This window comes from Pelodiscus sinensis, chromosome 22, assembly GCF_052426305.1.
Source record: "Pelodiscus sinensis isolate ZL-2025 chromosome 22, ASM5242630v1, whole genome shotgun sequence".
NCBI classification, from domain to species: Eukaryota; Metazoa; Chordata; order Testudines; family Trionychidae; genus Pelodiscus; species Pelodiscus sinensis.
Genome location: NC_143073.1, coordinates 3,088,086 through 3,107,918, shown reverse-complemented (window position 1 = coordinate 3,107,918; position 19,833 = coordinate 3,088,086). Strand labels below are relative to the sequence as shown.

At 68.1% G+C, this 19,833-nt stretch overlaps 3 protein-coding genes across 3 annotated transcripts; 1 reads left to right on the top strand and 2 right to left on the bottom strand.

The window, feature by feature from the left end:
* The first annotated feature begins 4,297 nt into the window (after positions 1–4,297).
* DPM3 (dolichyl-phosphate mannosyltransferase subunit 3, regulatory) lies at positions 4,298–5,052 on the top strand. The gene is made up of 2 exons (XM_075907080.2): positions 4,298–4,403; positions 4,698–5,052. Exon 2 carries the CDS (start codon positions 4,729–4,731, stop codon positions 5,005–5,007), a length of 279 nt encoding a protein of 92 aa, XP_075763195.1. The 5' UTR covers positions 4,298–4,403; positions 4,698–4,728; the 3' UTR covers positions 5,008–5,052.
* Positions 5,053–7,268: 2,216 nt separating this feature from the next.
* Positions 7,269–10,836, bottom strand: SLC50A1 (solute carrier family 50 member 1). Its single transcript, XM_075907079.2, has 6 exons — positions 10,683–10,836; positions 9,218–9,295; positions 8,893–9,016; positions 8,334–8,495; positions 7,989–8,108; positions 7,269–7,834 (listed from the first exon to the last, which is right to left on the bottom strand). Exons 1-6 carry the CDS (start codon positions 10,751–10,753, stop codon positions 7,733–7,735), a joined length of 657 nt encoding a protein of 218 aa, XP_075763194.1. The 5' UTR covers positions 10,754–10,836; the 3' UTR covers positions 7,269–7,732.
* Positions 10,837–13,370: 2,534 nt separating this feature from the next.
* EFNA1 (ephrin A1) lies at positions 13,371–18,889 on the bottom strand. The gene is made up of 5 exons (XM_075907077.2): positions 18,731–18,889; positions 16,678–16,973; positions 15,745–15,810; positions 15,194–15,244; positions 13,371–14,901 (listed from the first exon to the last, which is right to left on the bottom strand). The coding sequence occupies exons 1-5, from the start codon at positions 18,817–18,819 to the stop codon at positions 14,786–14,788; spliced, it is 618 nt and encodes a 205-aa protein (XP_075763192.2). The 5' UTR covers positions 18,820–18,889; the 3' UTR covers positions 13,371–14,785.
* Positions 18,890–19,833: the final 944 nt, after the last annotated feature.

Below are 19,833 nucleotides of genomic sequence, written 5' to 3'. Positions count from 1 at the left end.
TGCTGAACAAAGGCCCTGCGCTGGCTGGCTGGGACAGCCCAGACAGGCTGTGACTCAGCAGCGGGAGGGGAGCCGGTCTGGGGCTGAGTGCTGGCTGGGTGGGTGGGGAGGGAGCCGGGCAGCCCCCCTTGCCCTGCTCCCCGGATTGGGAATGTGCTGACAGTGTCTGTCTCGGCCTGCCAGCGGAGGGAGATTCCAGCAGGGCCCGGCAGGCAGGTGCAGGCCCTGGCTGCAGCCGGGGTTGCTGTGGCGGGTGTGTATGTGCAGCATCTCCCAGCACATGGCTGCAGCCGGCAGAGGCTGCGCTGAGCGCTCCCAGTTCCCTGGGGAGCCCGTGTCCCCAGGGCTGAGCTGCTGGTCCCTGGAGCCTCCGCCAGCCGCCTTTCTCCAGGGGACGGGCTGGGGTCCCTCCACAGCCACAGGACAGTGACGCCGGAGCCCTGCCTGGCAGGGGCAGACATGGGGCCCTTGGCTGGGAGGGACTGACCCCCATCACCTGGGGCACCCCACTTTGTTCAGGGGCATGTCGCTGACGGGCTGTGGTCCCACTGCTGGGCCGGGCCCGCGAGATGCTGCTACGCCAGCTTCTTCCAGGACAGCATCTGCTCGGGCTCCTGTGCCAGCCCTTGGCAAGAGAACAAAGGCCCCTTCCTCCCAGCACGTTCCCCAGCCCACGGGCAGGAGGGAGGCCTCTCCGTGGACAGGGTGGGTCACGTGGGACAGGGCCTGCATGACCCGGGACAGGGCCTGCATGACCCAGCACAGGGTCTGGGGGCAGCAATCAGCTGGCGACAGCCCCGCTGGGGCGTCTGCTTCGCCCTAGGCCTCTGGCCCTTCCACAAGCGTGGCCAGGTGGCTCTGCTGCGTGGCCAGGTGCCCACGTCAGGCCCTGCTGGGGGAGCTGTTCCACCCAAGCCTCCAGCTTCAGCCCCAGCCAATGCGCCCTTCGCTCTCTGGGCCGGGATTGTCTCCTGCTGCGCGTGGGGGTTTCAGTGCTGCGTGCAGGGAGGGGGCCCTGACTGCCTGGTACTGGGAGCTCCCCCTCCCCTGCGTCCTTAGGGCTGGAGGTTTTGGGGGGGAGGGAACCGGCTGGGTAGAGGAGGGGGATCAGTGCTCATGCCAGAGGGTTGGTGCGGGGGGGGGGGGGGGGGGGAGGGAGGAGGGAGGCAGCAGGTGGAGAAGCTGCCTTTGGCCTGGGGGGCTGGGCTCTGTAGGAGCCAAGGAGCCTGCTAATTAGCTGCACATTCCTGTAGCAATGACTTGGGGGCAGGTGAGGGCCAGGCTGCAGCTGATGGAGCTACCCCCCCCCTTCCTCTTTGGAGCCACCAGGACTAAAGACTCACCCAGCACCCACCCCAGGGCATTTCAAAAGGGAGGCAAGGGGGAGGGGCTCTGGCTCCGCTTGCCAGGACTGCCCCCCCCCTTCCCAGGTCAGGTGTGCAAGTCTTTCCCCCCCCCCCCCATCCCTGGCCCTCACCAACAGGGAGGAAACCAGATGTTTCCTGCTGCTGCTGCCTCTTCGCTCCCGGCCGCCACAAACAAGGAATCCGGCTGCTTCCTCTGGAGCTGGCTGGGAACCCCAGGAAACAAGCAGGCAAAACAAGCGACGGGGGGGGGGGGGGGGCGCTAAGGGTCCTGCTAAGCCCACTGAGGCACAGGCCGCACGGAGCCCCAGGGCAGGAACTCATAGGCCCAGGGCTTTGGGGGGGGGGGGGCTTCAGGTGCAGGGCACTGCAGCAGCCCCCCCAGCCAAAGGGGCTCAGGACTGGGGCAGGGCTGCCTCCGTGGGGCCTGTGCATGGGCAGGAGCTGGGCGCTCTGCAAACCGTGACCAGCTCTCCCTGGCAGCAGCTGCCTTGGCTCCCAGACCTTCCTGTACGTCGCCTTGCCCTGTCTGTGTCAGTGAGAACACGCCGGCCACCCGTTCCCAGTGCCCCGTGACCGGCCCAGCGTCGCTTCCCAGGGAGAGCGCCCCCCCATGCAGCCAGCTCCTTCAGTGCCACCCTCTGCAGGGCACCCAGGTCCAGGCTAGATCAGTGCTTCTCAACCAACGGTACGCGCACCCTTAGGGGTACTCGAGAGACGTCTGGGGGGTACACCACCATTTGGAGAACACTGACTTTTTGTTTTACGTTTTACAGCGTTTTCTTATTTTTGTACTTTTTACACCCAAACATTTAATTGCCTGCCCAGCTACAATTAAGTTGTTTAAACAAATGTGTTGCAATGGTAACAAAAAAACCCCCATATGTCTGAAAACCGTGGTACTGGGGGTACTTGTAATTTTTTTTACGGGGGTACTTTATAAAAAAAAAGGTTGCGACACACTGGGCTAGCCGGTTCAGGGCCTCGCCCAGTGCTCCATGGTTTGTCCTTTCGCAGACCCACAGAAACACGGGGCTGGAAGGCCCCTCATAAAATCCTCAAGTCCAGCCCCTGTGCTAAGGCAGGACCAGGTTAACCAGGACTGTTCCTGGCAGGGATTGGTCCAAGCTGTTCTTACCTTCCCCCCCCCCACCCCAATGCTTGTTCCAGAGCTTAACTCCCCTGAGGATAGGACGTTTCTCCTAGGGAACCTCCATCTCCCATTGCAGCCTGTCCTGCCTGGGGGAAGGGGGATAGGGTTGCCCTTAGAACAGTGGTTTTCAAACTTTGTATTAGTGACCCCGTTCCCACTGCAAAACTCTCTGCCTTGGACGTTAAAAATGGAGGGACGATTTAATGTCGTGGGAGCTTGGTTGGGGCTGAGAGCCCCCCGGAGCCAGCTGCCGGCATCCCCGGTCGGGTCCCAATGCCCAGTTTGAGGGCAATACATCTGAAGGGTGCTCTCTGGCCCCCCTCCCCCAGACGTCTCTCCCCAGCACTGAACACGTTCTGGTTGTAACCTGGTCGGTTGTTTTCAACCTTCACTCAGGTTGGTTGCGGCCCCCCCTGGACTTGCCACGTTGTCCCCCTGGCTCCTGGTGAGCGGTGCTCAGAATCGGCCACTTCTCCAGCTGAGACCGGCAGCCCTGCCTAGAACAGGGCCAGTTCCCCGCCGGGAGACGTCCTTTTGCAAGAGCTGCACAGTATTGACTCACCTTCCCTCTGTGACCCACTCTGCCCCCACAGCCAGGCTGCCTGCTCACCCGTTCGCCCTCCCTCTGTAGCCGGACATTCGAATCCCCCTGCCCAAGGGAACTCCTCTATTGCCTTTGAGCTGGCTGGGTTCAGACCACGCTGGAAATCTCTTGCAGCCTGTTTCCATGACAGCAGCATCTTTCTCAATGGTTTTCTCCCCTGTCACCTGCCACCCTCCTTGCGGTCCTCCCTCAAGCGGCACCATTCAAGGCCTCCTGTGGATTTGTACATGCCCCTGCCACGTGATGCCTGTCGCTGGCTTGGCGTCCTGCCGCCAGTCCTGCAACACCCAGCACTCACCCCGTGCCCCCCGGACGCAACGCGCCGGCTTCCCCTTGGGGGCCTGCAGCGCCCGGCGCCCACCCCGTGCCCCCCTGACGCAACGCGCCGACTTCCCCTTGGGGGCCTGCAGCCCCCGGTGCCCACCCCGTGCCCCCCGGACGCAACGCGCCAGCTTCCCCTTGGGGGCCTGCAGCGCCCGGCGCCCACCCCGGGCCCCCCCGGACGCAACGCGCCGGCTTCCCCTTGGGGGCCTGCAGCCCCCGGCGCCCACCCCGTGCCCCCCGGACGCAACGCGCCGGCTTCCCCTTGGGGGCCTGCAGCCCCCGGCGCCCACCCCGTGCCCCCCGGACGCAACGCGCCGGCTTCCCCTTGGGGGCCTGCAGCCCCCGGCGCCCACCCCGTGCCCCCCGGACGCAACGCGCCGGCTTCCCCTTGGGGGCCTGCAGCGCCCGGCGCCCACCCCGGGCCCCCCGGACGCAACGCGCCAGCTTCCCCTCGGGGGCCTGCAGCGCCCGGCGCCCACCCCGTGCCCCCCGGACGCAACGCGCCAGCTTCCCCTTGGGGGCTGCAGCGCCCGGCGCCCACCCCGTGCCCCCCCGACGCAACGCGCCGGCTTCCCCTTGGGGGCTGCAGCGTTGGCCAAGTTGGAAGCGAGTCCCAGGAGCAGGGCGCCCTGGGGCCCTGCCGGGTGAAGCTCGGACGGGTCGGGGCACGAGGGGGGCGCCCGCTGGGGGGGGGGGCACCCCGTCCACGTACTGCCTGGAGCATCTAGTGCAAGGGGGTGGGAGAGGCGGGGGGGCAGGGGGCACCCAGCCCAGGGTGAGGGAGGGGAGCAGGGCAGAGGCCACCCAGCTCTGGGGGTGGGGGAGGGGGAGGCCAGGCCGTGCGAGGCACCAGCGGCCTCCGAACTCCAACTCCCAGAAGGCTGCGGGCCGCGGCGCCTGGCAATGACGTCATCTCGGCGACGAGGGGGAAGTTGCTGGTTACTGAGTGGGGAGGCCGGTGAGCGGGGCTCGGGGGGGGGGGGGTCTCAGGGTTCCAGCCTGCGGGGGGGGGGCTCAGGGCTCGGGGGGGAATCTCAGGGTTCCAGCCTGCGGGGGGGGGGGGCTCAGGGCTCGGGGGGGGGTCTCAGGGTTCCAGCCCGGGGGGGTCTCAGGCAGGCTCGGGGGAGGTTGGGGGGGTCTCAGGGTTCTGGCACGTGGGGGGGTCTCTGGGCTCGGGGGGCACCGTGGGTCTCAGGGTTCAGGGCTGGGGTAGCCACTGCCCGCCCCTCACCTGCTCGCCGCTCTCTTGCAGCCCGTCCTGCGCCCAGAGCCGGCCGCGCACCATGACCAAGCTGGCGCAGTGGCTGTGCGGACTGGCCCTGCTGGGCACCGCCTGGGCCACGCTGGCCTTGGACCCGCTGGGCCTCCGCCTCCCGCTGCCTTGCCAGCAGGTGCTCTGGCCCTTCCCCGTCTACCTGCTGGTGGCTTTCGGCTGCTACTCCCTGGCCACCATCGGCTACCGCGTGGCCACCTTCAATGACTGCGAGGCTGCGGCCCGGGAGCTGCAGGCGCAGATCAGCGAGGCCAGAGCAGACCTGAGCCGGCGAGGGCTGAAGTTGTGACCCGCCGGCCTCCTTGGATCAGCCAATAAAGAATGAGCAGACGTGGCCGCGCCTTGGTGATAGCCTGGGGAAGTGTCATGGGCGGGGGGGCAGGTCACCCACTGGCTGCGCACAGGAGAGGGGTGGTGAGGACTCCACGGGTCGCAACGGCAGCTTGCTGCTCTCATGCTCCTGTTACCCTGTGGCCAGAGCTCCGGCTGCTCTCACAAGCAGACAGGCCCCGGGCTTGGAGGAGAGTCAGCTGTGGGGTGAGTCAGTGGGGAGCTACCTGGCAGAGCACTTGCTGTTCTGTGTCAGCCGCAGGTTGAAAGCCCTGAGCCCCAGGGGCTGATTGCCCTAGGGAGGGGGTAACCCTGCCCTAGTCTCCTTGAGTCCCCAAGCAGGGCCACCCCCACGGGCCTGCACCCGACTCCCCTGGGAGCAGGAAGCTGCAGAGAGCCAGCCTTGCCCTACTCCACCTTCTTCTCTCCCCATGCCCCTCCTGCTCCCAGCACTCAGCAGGCATTAAACAAGAAGGGGCTGTCAATCAAAGCGAATGCCAAGCCCCCCCCCCCCCAGCCTACTGTCTGGGTTAGGGATGTGAGCGATTAGTCGACTACCCACACGGCTCGATCAGAGTGGGGGAGCCGTGGAGGGCAGGGGAAGTAGAGGCACCGTGGGAAACAGCACCCGTGGGGGCTGAAGCAGTCTCCGCTCACCCCGCTTCTGCTTGTGAACTGTAGCAAGAGCTCGGCAGGGAACCGACCAGTCGATGGAAATCCCCGTGACTATTTGGTTAGTTAATTAATCGAAATGTAACATCCCTGCTCTGGGTGCCGCTGCTGCCCGGACTCAGCTCTCACCCTGCAGGCCGTGGCAGTCGGAGGAGGTGTCATTCCCAGGGTGGGCAGTGCTAGTGAGAACCTTGCTCCCCCAGCCCAGGGACTGCCACAGACTGGCTGTGGCAAGGAGCAAGAGCCTGGGGGGGGGGGCAGTTCAGCAGGGTTTTCTGCCCCTCCCCCAAAGGTGAATGTGACATGGGGGGGGCTGTCTGCTCGGTAACCTGGTGCCCCCACCTGGCTGTGGTGAGGTGCGATTCCCACTGACTCACCCACGTGTGTTGGCCCAGACACCTCGGCCCAGCCTGGGCAGGTAACAAGGCTCTTCCCAGGGGAGAGACAAAGGGAGGGGGGCGGAGACGGACACCTGGCTGGGGGCTGGGTCAGTCTGGGCTGAGGGAAGCATGAAGAGAGCAGGCTAAGTCCAGGACAAGGGGGTTCAGGGGCCTGTGAACCCCTCCCCCAAGAGGACTAAGGCTCTGCCCTGGCTCCTGTGTCAATGTGGAGCCTGCGCTGTATCTCTGAGAAGCAAATAAACCTTCTCTACTGGCTGCTGGAGGCACGTGGCTGCGGATGAGGGTGCAGGGTCGGGGGCTCCCCGACACGCCGTCCCAGTGAGCGTGGAGGCTTTTCCCTCTGGGGAATCCCTCGCTCCTGCGCGGCCCAACAGCCCCATCCAGAGCCTGGCTCCCCCCGCAGAGCAGGGCGGCTGCCTGGGTGACACATGCCGGAGCCTGCTTCCCTGGCAGGCTCCCTGGGTTCCTGGCATACCAGCCAAAGGACTTTCTTGTTCTTAATTATCGGCTCTGCAGCCTTCTGCAAAAGGAGCAGTTGGTAGCAAAAGCCAGGAATGAGGCTAATTAGCAGGAGCGACTAATTAGCGGCTTCCTGGGCAACAATGGTGGCAAGGAAGGTGGGCCGGGAAGTTTGTTCCCACGGTCTCCCCCGCGCATGGCAAGGCAGCGCCCAGCCCTGCCCCAGGTGACGGGCTCCACTCAGGGACCTCCCCAGCACCCACCGTGGCCCTGGCGCAGGGAAGGGCCTGGATGAGCTGGGAGGAGCCCACTACCGCCCTGGCAAGCCCCACCCCAGGCCCAGCCTGCTCCTTCGCCGCCAGGTAACAGGTCAGCGCCGCCGGCAGCCACCCAGCCTCTCGGCCCCTGGAGGCAGTCAGGCGGAGAACAGCCGGACCTCCCCCGTGCAGGCCTGAAGGGAGGGAGCTGCTCCCTGGATACCCATTGGCTGGGGAGCTGCAGGGCCAGGCCATGGGGTAGCCTCTGGCTTGCTCTCCTCTGCCTCAAACTGAGCTGGGAGGGGCCCACAGTGCCCAGGCACCAGGGTGAGGGCGCCAGGAGTGTTGGGAGCATCCCCGCGTGTACCCACCCACAGTAGGGGCGCCCGCCCCGGCCTGCTCCCCCTGCCCAGAGCTGAGGAATCGGGCAGCACGCTCTGGCTGTGATTTATTAAAAGGCACTTGAGAGCATACAAAAGAGCGATACAAACCAAGGCACCCAGTGGAAAGGTGGCAGCGCCCTGCCCTGCCCTCCCCGTGGCGCCCAGGGAGGCTGGGCAGAGCAGAGCAGGGAGGAAGAGGGTCCCAGGTCCCGGGGAAGGGCTGCTGCAGCCCAAGGCACAATTCCACATCCAGCAAAGGAATGAAAGAGGAAAGCCGGCCGGGGGAGCCATCCCTGTGGCCGGGGGAGCCACGGCTCACAGAGCCCCAGACAGGGCAGAGCCGGGCCAGGCTCTTTGGCTAAGGCAGGGGCCAGGGTGCAGAATCACAGTGTGAGCACGGCCCCCTTCCATGAACATTCAGAGCGGGGCACTTTGGCCACGGGCTGGGTCTGCACCTGCCACCAGCTCCCCGCTTCCCCCCATGAGGCTCCCCTGCCCCGTGCCGGCAGGTCTCAGGCGTGCAGGGGCTTGTACAGCTTGTCCTGGTCCGGAGGGAACTGCCAAAACAGCCAGAACCGCAGGAGGCTGGTGACTATCCCGGGCACGTTGGGGACCTGGGTGGGGAGGGCAGAGAGAAGAGCCCTAAACCCTGCCGCAGTTGTACCAGGTCTCCGGGGAGCCGGTCGGCCGCCTGCCGCTCTGCATCGCGAGTGGGTACGAGGCAGCGCAGGCGGCTGGCTCGGAACCGGCCCCCCCCGACCCACTCACCATGATGTAAAGGTCGCTCAGCTGGAAGCCGTACAGCGTCCAGCTGGCTGAGGTCAGGAAGGTGGCCACGGTCAGCGGGAAGGACAGGCACCGGGTCGACCGGCTCCGGATGATCTTGGCCTGCGGCGACACAGGAGGGGCTACGCTCAGGCACGGAGGGGAGCGTCCTGCAAGGCCCTTCCGGGAGCCACAGCTCTGCCCTGCCAGGCCCGGGCCGAACCAGAGCCGAGGGGCTTGCTGGGGTCACCGCTGGGCTCCCCGCTCGACAGGCACCAGGCCATGCTGCTGAGCGGTGCCCAGGGTCAGCCCGGCGCCCCAGGCTGGGCCCAAGGGAGCGGCACGCACCAGGTCCACCAGCGGCGAGAGGTACATGCTGATGGTGAAGACGCTGCAGAAGAGCCCCAGGCGGGCCAGGCGCAGGGCGGCGTCCGGGATCAGGAGGCTGAAGTAGCAGTAGCCCAGGATCAGCACCCCCAGCAGGCCTGCGCTCTGCAGCAGCACCCGGCGCTGGAGAAGGGAAGAGAGCAGTCGGAGCCAGCCATGCTCAGGCACAGGAACCCCCCCCAAGAAATGCCCCTTCCCTCCCTGTGCCAGGACTACCTGCCCCCCCAGGCACTGCATGTTGCCCCCGAGTGTCCCCCTTTTCCCCCAGGCACCCCCCGTTCCCACTGGACATCCCCCATCCCCCTCAGACACCACCCAGGGTGCCCCTGCTCCCCCCAGGCTCTGTACGTTCCCCTCGGGCATCCCCCTTTTCCTCCAGGCACCCCCGTCCCTCCCGGGTGCCATGTGTTCCCCCTGGGCACCCTCCATTCTCCTGCGGGTATACCCTGTTCCTCCAGGTGCCACCCAGGATACCCCCGCACTCCCAGGGCACCCCCATTCCCTGCATTGCCCCACCCACCTTCTGGGGGCTGAAGTAGACGTAGGCCAGGATGTAGAGGCTCTGCAGCGCCGCCCCCACGGTGTTGACGGAGATGAGCGTCCAGTCCTGCTTCAGGCAGCCGTAGCTCAGCCAGCTCAGGTTGCTGCGGGGAGACCAGGCCCGGCAGTGACCAGCGCTGCTGCCTGTGGGGGGGAGGGGAACCCCTCCTGCCCCCCCCCACGGGGCCCTCCTGGAGATATGCCCCCCCCCAGCGTACAATCCTGCCCAGCGGTCCCTCCACTGACCCCCAGCTCCGCCAGCTCCCTGCGCCCCCTGGCAGCCCGGGGGGATGGGGGGGACGTACTTGATGTCGGTGGTGAGGAAGGGCAGGAACTGGATATTCTCCACGCTTCGTGTGCGAAACATCTGGCGCAGGTCGGTCCTAGGGACAAGCCGGGTGAGAGATGCCCCCCGAGTCCGAGGGGCCCCTCCTCCTGCCCCCCCAGTCTGAGAGCGGTCGCACTGGCTGTGCCCGGTCTGCCACGCCCCCGGGCACTCTGGGGGGTTTGAGCCGGGTGGGCGGGGCTGGTTCCGGCTGCAGCATTTCACCCCGCTCTAGTGACCCCCAGACATGGGCCAGTCCCCGGCCGCCTCCCCTCTCTGGCACAGCGCCGCCCGCCGGGACACGGGAACCACCGGGAAAGGAGAGCGCCTGGCCCCAGAGGGCTGCGCTGCCAACTCGCCGCAACGGCCAGCCCCCCAGCCCAGCAACCGTGGCACCCCCAGCCCAGCCCCCCAACCCTCCCACCTTAGCCCCACAGCTCTCAGTAATTCCTTAAAGGTCTAGAGAACATGACCTATGAAGCCAGGCTTCATGAACTGGGCTTGTTTAGTTTGGAAAAAAGAAGATTAAGGGGGGACATGATAGCGGTTTTCAAATATCTAAAAGGGTGTCACAAGGAGGAAGGCGAAAATTTGTTCCTCTTGGTTTCTGAGGACAGGACAAGGAGTAATGGGCTTAAAGTGCAGCAGGGGAGGTTTAGATTGGACATTAGGAAAAAATTCCTAACTGTCAGGGTGGTCAAATATTGGAATAAATTGCCAAGGGAGGTGGTGGAATCTCCCTCTCTGGAGATATTTAAGAACAGGTTAGATAGACATCTGTCAGGGATGATGTAGACGGAGCTTGGTCCTGCCTTGAGGGCGGGGGGCTGGACTCGATGACCTCTCGAGGTCCCTTCCAGTCCTAGGATTCTATGATATGATTCTATAATTCACAGCAGCCCCCCAACAACCCCCAGACCAGCCCCCAACCCCTCCCCCTCAGTCCCCCAACTCCCAGTAACCCCCAGCACCCCCAGCCGTGCAACTCATAACACACCCGACCCCCCCAACCCCAGCTCCCAGCACCCCCACCTTAGCCCCACAACCCCCAGCCCAGGCTCCATTCCTGCAACCCACAGTACCCACAGCCCCCCAACAACCCCCAGTCCTGCACCCCACAGTACCCACAGCCCCCCAACAACCCCCAGCCCAGCCCCCCAACTCCCAGGAACCCCCAGCCCAGGCTCCATTCCTGCACCCCACAGTACTCCCAGCAGCCCCACCCCTCGGCCCCCCAGACCGGCCCCTCGCACCCAGTAAGTCCCAGCCCCGCCCCCGAGCCTCCGTAGCCCCCAGCCCCTCCCCACACTCCCGTAACCCGCCGCCCCCAAGCTCCAGTAGGCCGCAGCCCCGCCCCCCAGCTCCCGTAGCCCCAGCCCCGCCCCCCAGCTTCCGTAACCCCCCGGCCCGGCCCCCCGGCGCGGCACGGCGGGCGTGGCGCTCACAGCCCCGTGGCGAACATGCCCAGCGTGAAGGCGATGCAGGCCCCCGACAGCAGCTGCAGCGCCGGCTCCATGCTGGGCTGCGCCGAGACTGGCCCCGGGCCGGCCCGCCCCCGGCACCTCCCCGGCCGGGCCCCTGGGCAGAGACACGGGCACCCTGCGGAGCGCCGGCCCCGCCCCCGCCGCGGGACCCCCCGCCAGCTCCCCCAGCGCCCCGGGCCCCCCACCAGCCTCCGTGCGACCCCCCGCGTCCCGGCGCCCCTACAGCCCCCCCAGCGCCCCGGCCCCCCCACCAACACCCGTGCGACCCCCCCCGCGTCCCGGCGCCCCTACAGCCCCCCCCAGCGTCCCGCGCCCCCCACCAACCCCCGTGCGACCCCCGCGTCCCGGCGCCCCTACAGCCCCCCCAGCACCCCGGCCCCCCCACCAGCCTCCGTGCGACCCCCCCCCGCGTCCCGGCACCCCTACAGCCCACCCCCAGCGTCCCGCACCCCCACCAACCCCCGTGCGACCCCCCCGCGCCCCGGCGCCCCGACGGGTCCTCCTCCAGCTCCCCCTGTGCCCCGGGCCCCCCACCAACCCCCGTGTGACCCCCCCTCGCGTCCCGGCGCCCCTACAGCCCCCCCAGCGTCCCCCGCCCCCCACCAACCCGCGTGCGACCCCCCCGCATCCCGGCACCGCAACGGGGCACGGGGGAGCTGGTGGGGGGTGGCGGAGCGGGGGGGGCCGGGCCCCAGCTCCCCCTGCACCCTGGGCCCCCCCCCGCCCGCATGCAACCCCCCCCGCGTCCCAGCACCCCAACGGGGTCCCCCACCAGCCCCTGTGCAACCCCCACCATGTCCCAGGTTCCCCGGTGCACCGACAGGCCCCCCACCAGCTCCCCCTGCCTCCTGCGTCCCCCAAGAACTCAGCGTGGGGCCTCCCAACAGCTCCCCCTACAGCACCCCTTGTGTTCCAGGCCCCCCAACAGCCTACCCCCACTCCCCAGGCCCCCCAACAGCCTACCCCCACTCCCCAGGCCCCCCAACAGCCCACCCAGCCCTCCAAACGCTCCCCTGCCCTCCAGCGGCCCTGGGCCCCAACGGGTCTCCATGGGACCCTCTTGGGCCCCAGGTCCACGAACAACCTCCCACGGCTCACCTCAGCTGCCCACCCGTCTCAGGCCCCTAACAGCCCCGTCCCTGGGGCCTCCCAAGGTTTCCACCGCGCTCTGGACCCCCCCCAATAGCCCTACCTCTAGGCCCATTGTGCTTTGTGCCCCGGGGTTCCCAGGAGCCCCTGCTCTCCACTGTGCCCCCTCCCACAATGCTTCCAGGCCCCACAGCAAGCCTAGGCCTCAGCACCCCTGGTCCCCACACAGCACCCTCAGTAGCACCCCCAGTGTTCCCGCTCTTACCCCCGTGTCACCGCCAAAAGCCACCCCTGGTACCCCCCAGCTTCCCTTGGTATCACAGCAGAGCGCCCCCAGCAGTGCCCCCACCCCTAACCCGCCCTGTCACTCCTCCAGCTCCCATTGCACACAAACCCCCAAGCAGGTCCCCCCCCACAGACTGTCACCCCCAGCACTGCCCCTCGCTCTCATGGGGTGTTGCCCCCCAGGTACAGCCCCTGTACTTCCACATGGAACCCTGGGCTTCAGGGTGGGGGGGCTGTGCCCCATGCAGGCCAGGCCATCCCCTGGGCAGGGGCGCCCATGGCTTTGCGCCACGTTTCATTGAACCAGGGCCCGGGGGGCTAGTGCCCGGCCCGGGTGACTTACTGCCCCTTTTCCAGCCTGAGGTGGCTCCGTGGGGTCAGAGCCCCCCTGCTTGAACAGGAGCTGGGAGCCATTGCTGCCCCATGGATCCCACCAGGCTGTTCCCCCCACAGCAGGAGGGCAGGGGGAGGGGCAGGGGGACTGCCCCCCGCTGCCCCATTCATTGACTGACGTGTCCCTGCCCCAGCAGGAGCGGTGACATCACCGAGAACAGGGCGGGGCAGGAGCCTGCTGGCGGGAGGGGGGGTTGGAGCAGGTGGCAGGGGGAGGTGCCTACTGTGGGCGCAGGCCTGGCACTTCCTGTCCCAGCAGTGCCCAGCCACCCGTGCTCAGCCCAGGCTGCCACTTCGCCTCCAGCCTGACCCCCCTCCCGGGCTGCCTGCCTCAGGGAAGGGGGCTGGTTGCAGCAGGCCGGCCACAGGGGCTCTGCCCTTCCCAGCCAGTGCCGGTGCGTGGGGCCTGAGCCCTCCCTGCAGGGTGACTCGCAGGGCAGGGTTCCAAGGCTGACTTGGGGGCAGCCTGCACATGGGCCCCGCTGCTGCCGCTCTCCAGCGGGTGCTAATTAGGCTCCGGCTGCACCAGTCTCTCCCCTGACTCACCGCAGCCTGCGCCGGTCGGACCAGCTGCCAGCCCCCGCCAGACACCTCGTGGGGAGCCCCAGGCTCCCTGGCGGGGCAGGGCGTGGGGCTGTGACGAGGCGAGGCCCTTCGTGCAGGCAGCCGGCTTCAGTGGCAGCAGCGCCTGGGGAGGGGGCAGGGGCCTGGAGCCAGACAGCCCCGCGCACAGAGACGCAGGCTCCATCCCTGGCCTGCTACAGGCCCCTACTCTGCTCCGGGGGCAGCACAGGCTGGTACAAGGAGGGGGGTAAACAGGCAAGGCTGGGGCCCACACCTCTGCTCTCGGCCAGCCCTGGCTCCAAGGCCGTGGTGCCTGGCACCCTGCAGGGACTCCCCTTCCCAGCTTTGGAGGGAGGAGTCAGCTCCTGCCCTGGGGAGCTTGCAACACGCAGCTCCGCAAGACCAGGTCAATCCCCCGGGTTGGGCCCTGCAGAAGGGGAGCTAGAGAGAGCCCAGCCTGGGTAGACCAGCATTCAGCCCTGCCCCCACGTCCGGCCCAGCAGGGCTGCAAGGGCACCAGGAGAGACAGCCCAGCTCCTGCCCAACCCCACTCAACCCTCCCCCCGGGCTGGACGCTAGAGCCAGTAACATGACAGCCCCCCGCATTCACTCCCACTGGCCTGATCGCCCATTGCTCCCCCAGCCAAACGCAGCCGGCCGCTGTTCCAGGAGCACCGAAGGCTCCGTGGGGCCAGGCTGTCCCAGCACGGTCCTGAAGCCACAGGGGCCTCAGGTTGATGGGCGAGGGCAGGGACCAGGGTAGCATGGATACAGGGGAGGGGATGCTGGAGCCAGCCTGCTCCCCCAGGCTGGGGGAGGCCCAGAACTGCTTGGGTGATGGCCTGGCCCACGCCAGGGCTGCTGGGTCTGTGCCACGGCCAGGACACCTCCTCTATCCTCACTTATTTATTCAAGACAATAGTATAAAAAAGTCCAGTGGTAAGAAGGAAGCTACAAATGGAGACGTGGCCCCCCCAGACTGAATCCAGGGGTGGCGCCCAGGGGGACCCCTTCAGCCAGCCAGCGGCTCAGCCTCTGTCCTGTTTCCTGCACAGGTGGCTGCTCTGCCCAGACCGAGGCGTCCTGGGGTGGCCCGGAGCCCAGAAGCGGGGCTGGAGTCTGCTCCCAGCGTCGGGGGTGGGGCGATTGCGGAGGCCGGGGCAACCTGCAGCCCAAGTGCCCACGTCAGGCCCGCCAGCCCCTGGGCCTCGTGCAGCCACAGCGCTGCCAGGGGAGGTCAGACCTGGGGAGGGGGCCTCTGCTCCAGGCATCGCCCCAGCGCGGGGAATCGGGGTCCCGGCGCCACTGCCACCAGGCAGGGCACTGCTGCAGGAGTCCGGCTCCAGCAGGGTGGGGCCCGCGCCGGCCGGGCCCCCAGTCCATGGGCTGCGGCTCAGCCCTACTGCTCCGGCCTATCCATGGGCCACGTGTGGGCAGCTGCCAGGCCCCCAGCCCGCAGGGCCTGTCCCTCCCATGCGCTGCGTGGGGGTTGGGCCACCTGGCCCACGGTGCCACGGCGCCCGCCCCCACTCCAGAGTCACAGCTCCGCCAGGGCAGCCGCCACGTGGCGGAAAGCGCCAGCGTCTCTTCGGTGGCAAGGAGTGACCCTTCACCCCGCCATACTGCCGAGGCCTCAGGCTGCCGGTGCAGGCCGGGCTGGGACCCGATGAGCTTGCAGGAGCCCCGAGGGGCCCTCCGGCGTTCAGTCCACGCGGCTCAGGCAGGCTCCCGCCTCACAGGCCTTGCGGCACCAGCAGGGGCAGCAGGAGGCTGAGGAAGGTGACGGGGCTGCCGCTCCGCAGCGCCGAGTTCTGGCCCACGCTCCTCAGGACCTGGGCGTCCGCGTCGTCTGCCAGGAGAGAGCAGGAGCCCGTGAGCGCCCGAGCCGGACACGCAGCAGCCGGGGTCGTGAGCTGCCGGCCAGTTCCCTCCCGCCTGTGTGGCTGCCCTGCATCCTGACCCCCAATCCCACCCCCCACCCTAGGGCACAGCTCTGCCAGGGTCCCTTCTGCCTGGCCTGCAGCCCCCATTCATCTCCCCCGACCCACGGCTCCATGGGGCGCGCCCAACCGCCGCCCCTCAGACAGGGGAGACACCTCCCCCCCCGGCCACTGGGGTCTGTGGGGCAGCCAGGAACGTACCTGCCTGGACCCCCACCTTGCGCAGGGGGGTGTGGACGGTCGGCGTCCCAGCTGCAAAGCAACAGAGACAAGCCAGTGAAGGGCAGCTCTGAGCCCGGGGCCCAGCAGCCAACCCGCACCCCTGGCATGGCCTGACCCGTGTCCGCTCTGCAGCTCGAGCGGCTCCCATTCCCTGCTGGCCGTAGAGTCCCACGGATCTGCTGGGGAGCCGCACACCTTTGCCGATACCCCAGGCTCCTCTAAGCTGAGGCTTGAGCAGCTGCCCAGGAGAGAGTCCAACACGGCCCCGCGAGGCACAGCGCCCACGTTTCTACTGGTGGTGCACACCCACACATGCCTCAGTGCACAGCACAAAATTTATCCCGCACATAGGCAGGGAATTAGAGGGAACATTGGGGGATAGACATTTATGTCCACGCAGGGCTCTCCCCTGCCCCCAGCGACCAGCGTGTCCCTCCCTGGAGGGTACGCAGGGCACGGCGGTGCGGGCAGCCTCCAGCATGTGCAGGCTGGGCTGCTGGCAGGTAGGTCAGAGGCCCCCAGATACTCACAGGCTTTGCCAGCCACGATCACCCGCAGCTTCAGGCAGCCCTTGCCATGGTGGTGAATTGGCTTTGCTGGAAACGAGAAGGGGGGGTCAGAGCAGGGCTGGAGCCGCACACCCCAGCCCAGAGCGGCGCCAGGAGGGGCCATGCAGCCCGGGGCTGCCCTGGCCAACCAGAGCAGGGCCGGGGGGGTCATGCACGTAGCACCTTGAAGACCTCCGCTCCCAGCTCATTCCCCACAAGCCTCCCCCCATCATACCTCCAGCCAGGCCCCATACCCGCCAGGCCAGCCCCCCCATACCCTCATGGCCCCAGCCAAGCCCCATACCCGCCAGGCCAGCCCCCATGGCCCCAGCCAGGCCCCATACCCACCAGGCCAGCCCCCACATACCCCCATGGCCCCAGCCAGGCCCCATACCCGCCAGGCCAGCCCCCACATACCCCCATGGCCCCATACCCGCCAGGCCAGCCCCCATGGCCCCAGCCAGGCCCCATACCCACCAGGCCAGCCCCCACATACCCCCATGGCCCTAGCCAGGCCCCATACCCACCAGGCCAGCCCCCACATAGCCCCATGGCCCCAGCCAGGCCCCATACCCGCCAGGCCAGCCCCCACATACCCCCATGGCCCCAGCCAGGCCCCATACCCGCCAGGTCAGCCCCCACGGCCCCAGCCAGGCCCCATACCCGCCAGGCCAGCCCCCACATACCCTCATGGCCAGTCCCCACATACCCCCACGGCCCCAGCCAGGCCCCATACCCGCCAGGCCAGCCCCCACATACCCTCATGGCCAGTCCCCACATGCCCCCATGGCCCCAGCCAGGCCCCATACCCGCCAGGCCAGCCCCCACATACCCCCACAGCCCCAGCCAGGCCCCCCACCCGCCAGCCCCCCAGCTGCGGGCAGGCTGCGCACGGCCCGGCTCCCTGGCACTCACAGATGTAATAGTAGCTGTGTCCCTCCTTGAACTCCCGGCCCAGCGTGAAGGGCGTGAAGCGCTGGAACTTCTCCGAGAAGCGCTCGGGGCCGTGCAGGGCGGCCGGCTTGTTGCACTCCCAGCGGACCTGCTCCTTGGAGCTGGGCTTGCAGGCCTGGAACTCCCCCTGCTCCACCAGGTAGAGGGTGTAGCGCTCCATGGCCTCGGGCGCCGCCCGGCCCGCCTCGTAGTGCGGGCAGATGATGTCCAGGTAGTCGTTGAGCTGCACCCCCACCGTGTAGTCGTCCGCCAGGAACCTGGGGCCAGCGAGGGTGGTCAGAGGGGCCAGTGCTAAGGGGGGGGAGCAGCCACTGGCTTGGGGGGGCCAATTCCCAGCACTGTAACCCCCCCCCCCCATCTCGGCCATTTTAGGAGGGGAAGACAAAGGGGAAGATAACCTCCCCGGTTCCATAGCCCTGGCCAAACCCCCTCCTCCAGGGTGCCAGGCCAGGCGCCTCTGAGCCGGGGAGCCAAAGGCTGCCCTGGGATCTCCAGGTTCCCCCGGGGTGGGGCAGGGAGTTCAGTTCCCAGGTAAATCTGGGTGCAGGCCCCTCTCCCCCGGCTGGGCACTGGGTGAGCCACAAACATGCCCCACAACCTCACAGCCCCCCGGCCTTTGCTGGCGCCTTCCAGTGGAGGGCAGGGGGTGGTGGAGAGGGGAGACCTCCTCCTGGGAGGGGGAGCCCCATCCCAGTCAGTACCTGCCCCCCCCCCCAGTGTTCCCTTGCCCGTCCCCTGGGGGCAGCTGTGATAGCAGCCCCCCCAGCAGGGCAGACAGCCACTCCCTCCCTCCCCCACTAGCCAGCCCCTGCCCTCCAGCCAGGCGCCCCCAGAACTGCAGCCCCCTCTGGGGCAGGACACAAGCAGCCGCACAGGGGCTGGAAGGAGGGGAGCGACGTCTCTGCCCGAGCTACTCGCGGGGCGAGTGTCAGCCGAGCCCCACAGAGCCGGGAGGCCCGGTCCCAGGGGAGAGTTCGAGCACGGGGCAGGGTGGAGCACGGGGCATCACCCCCCCCCCCCGTGGAGTTTCGGGGTTGGCTCCCAGGGCGCATCCACCCTGCAAGTCCAGAGTCCCGGCCTCCTGCCTGCCGCCAGCCTGAGCCCGGAGCGTCGCCCCATCTGCCCCGGCAGGGCCCCCCCAAGCCCAGGCCACGTGTGGCCCCCGGTGTGGGGAGAACCTCAACACCAGGCAGGGGCCCCGGGCATGCGCCTGGGGAAGGGTCAGGCTCCCACAGAGGGGGAGAGGGGGCAGGTGAGGGGGGCAGGTGACTCTCCCTGCCAGGTCTGATGCCCCTGCCCAGCCCCATGGCACGGGGGGTCCCAGCTGCTTCCCCCACCAGCCCCACACCCAGCACTGAGCAGAGGCCGATTCCCCACGGCCTGGCCTGAGCCAGCCCCACACTCCCCCCCCCCTCCAGCTGCCCCACCGCCGTGTGTGTCACCGGGTTTCCTGCCGGGCCACGCTCGGCCCCGTGCCCCGGCGCCTTCCCCTGGCCCCGCGCCAGGCCGGGAAGGAAGAGGCCCCGGTCCGGCAGGGAGCGGGGCCCTGGGAAAGGAAGGGCCAGGCCCCCCCGCGCCACGCCCCCCAGCTTGGCACAAACACCCGGCTCCGCGGCGAACTTCAGCCCCGACGGGTTAAACATTCCCCCGGGCCGGGCACGGTGCCCCCCAACGCGGGAGCCGAGCCTGGGGTCACTGCCCCAGACCGGGGGGGGCCAGCGCAGCGAGCCCCCCTCCCCCCGCCCCACCCCCGCTGGCGAGCCCCCCTCCCCCGCGCCCCACCCCCGCTGGCGAGCCCCCCTCCCCCCGGCGCGGCGGACAAAGGCCGGGTTCGCCTCCCGCGTCCAGCCCGTCCCGGGCCAGCCCCGCGCGCGACCGGAGCCCCGAGCCGGGCAGGGGCGCCCCGGGTTGTTCCCAGGCAAGTTCCGTCCGGCTCCTTCCCCCGCGCCCCGAGCCGGGCGGGGGTCCCGGGGGGCGCTGGGGGGTCCCGGGGGCCGCCCCCCCCCGCACGCACCTGGGGTTGGAGCTGTTCCAGAACACGGGGTGCCGGGCCGCGGCCGCCAGGCAGCACAGCCCCAGCAGGAGCCCCCAGCGCAGCGCCATGGGGCCGGTGTGCCCGGGCGCCGCGCCCACAGCCGCCTTATGTACCGGGCCGCCCCGGGCGGGAGGAGCCGGCCCGCCCCCCGCCAGCCACAACACGGGGCAGCGCCGCCAGAGCAACACAGCCCCACGCAGAGCAACACAAGCACACGGGCAATGCAGCCAGAGCAACACAGCCCCACGCAGAGCAACACAAGCACACGGGCAATGCAGCCAGAGCAACACAGCCCCACGCACAACACAAGCACACGGGCAATGCAGCCAGAGCAACACAGCCCCACGCAGAGCAACACAAGCACACGGGCAATGCAGCCAGAGCAACACAGCCCCACGCACAACACAAGCACACGGGCAATGCAGCCAGAGCAACACAGCCCCACGCACAACAACACAAGCACACGGGCAATGCAGCCAGAGCAACACAGCCCCACGCAGAGCAACACAAGCACACGGGCAATGCAGCCAGAGCAACACAACTCTACACAAACAATACAGTGAGAACAGGGCAGCACAACAGCACAGAGTAGAACCAGCACAACCCACAGAGTCACATCTGGGAGGCAGGACTCCCCCTCCCCCTCCACACACACAGACACACAGAGAGGAGTACATTTATAGCCACACAACACACACCGACACTCAGAGCAGCACAACAGCAACTCAGCACAATACACCCCTGAGAGCAAACCAAAACCAACAGAGAGTAACACAATAGCACAGGGAGCAATGCAGGGCAGGGAGCCACATGACACACACTCAGCTGCAGATTACACAACACACTGAGTCACACGCAGCACTGTGGAGCAGCACCACAGCAGACAACAGGCCCATGGCAAAAGGGCTACACACAGAGGCACCTGGCAAGGCAGCACACACACACACAGGGATCACACACAGCACAGCACAAACCAACACACACAGAGGGCGGCACAGGCAGTAACACAAGCCAGGTGCTTGGAAATGCTTCCATGGGAGCCGGGGCTCGACTCTGTGGCGGGGGGTCGTGTCCCACACTGG

Coding starts and splice junctions, on each gene's coding strand:
- DPM3 (XM_075907080.2), top strand. CDS start 4,729: ATGACCAAGCTGGCGCAGTGGCTGTGCGGACTGGCCCTGCTGGGCACC.
- SLC50A1 (XM_075907079.2), bottom strand. CDS start 10,753: ATGGAGCCGGCGCTGCAGCTGCTGTCGGGGGCCTGCATCGCCTTCACG. Junction 8,109..8,333: donor TCTCGCCGCTGGTGGACCTG/GTGCGTGCCGCT, acceptor GTGTCGCCGCAG/GCCAAGATCATCCGGAGCCG. Junction 7,835..7,988: donor TGAGCGACCTTTACATCATG/GTGAGTGGGTCG, acceptor CTCCCCACCCAG/GTCCCCAACGTGCCCGGGAT.
- EFNA1 (XM_075907077.2), bottom strand. CDS start 18,819: ATGGCGCTGCGCTGGGGGCTCCTGCTGGGGCTGTGCTGCCTGGCGGCC. Junction 15,811..16,677: donor ACACAGCTACTATTACATCT/GTGAGTGCCAGG, acceptor TCTCGTTTCCAG/CAAAGCCAATTCACCACCAT. Junction 14,902..15,193: donor CAAGGTGGGGGTCCAGGCAG/GTACGTTCCTGG, acceptor CTCTCCTGGCAG/ACGACGCGGACGCCCAGGTC.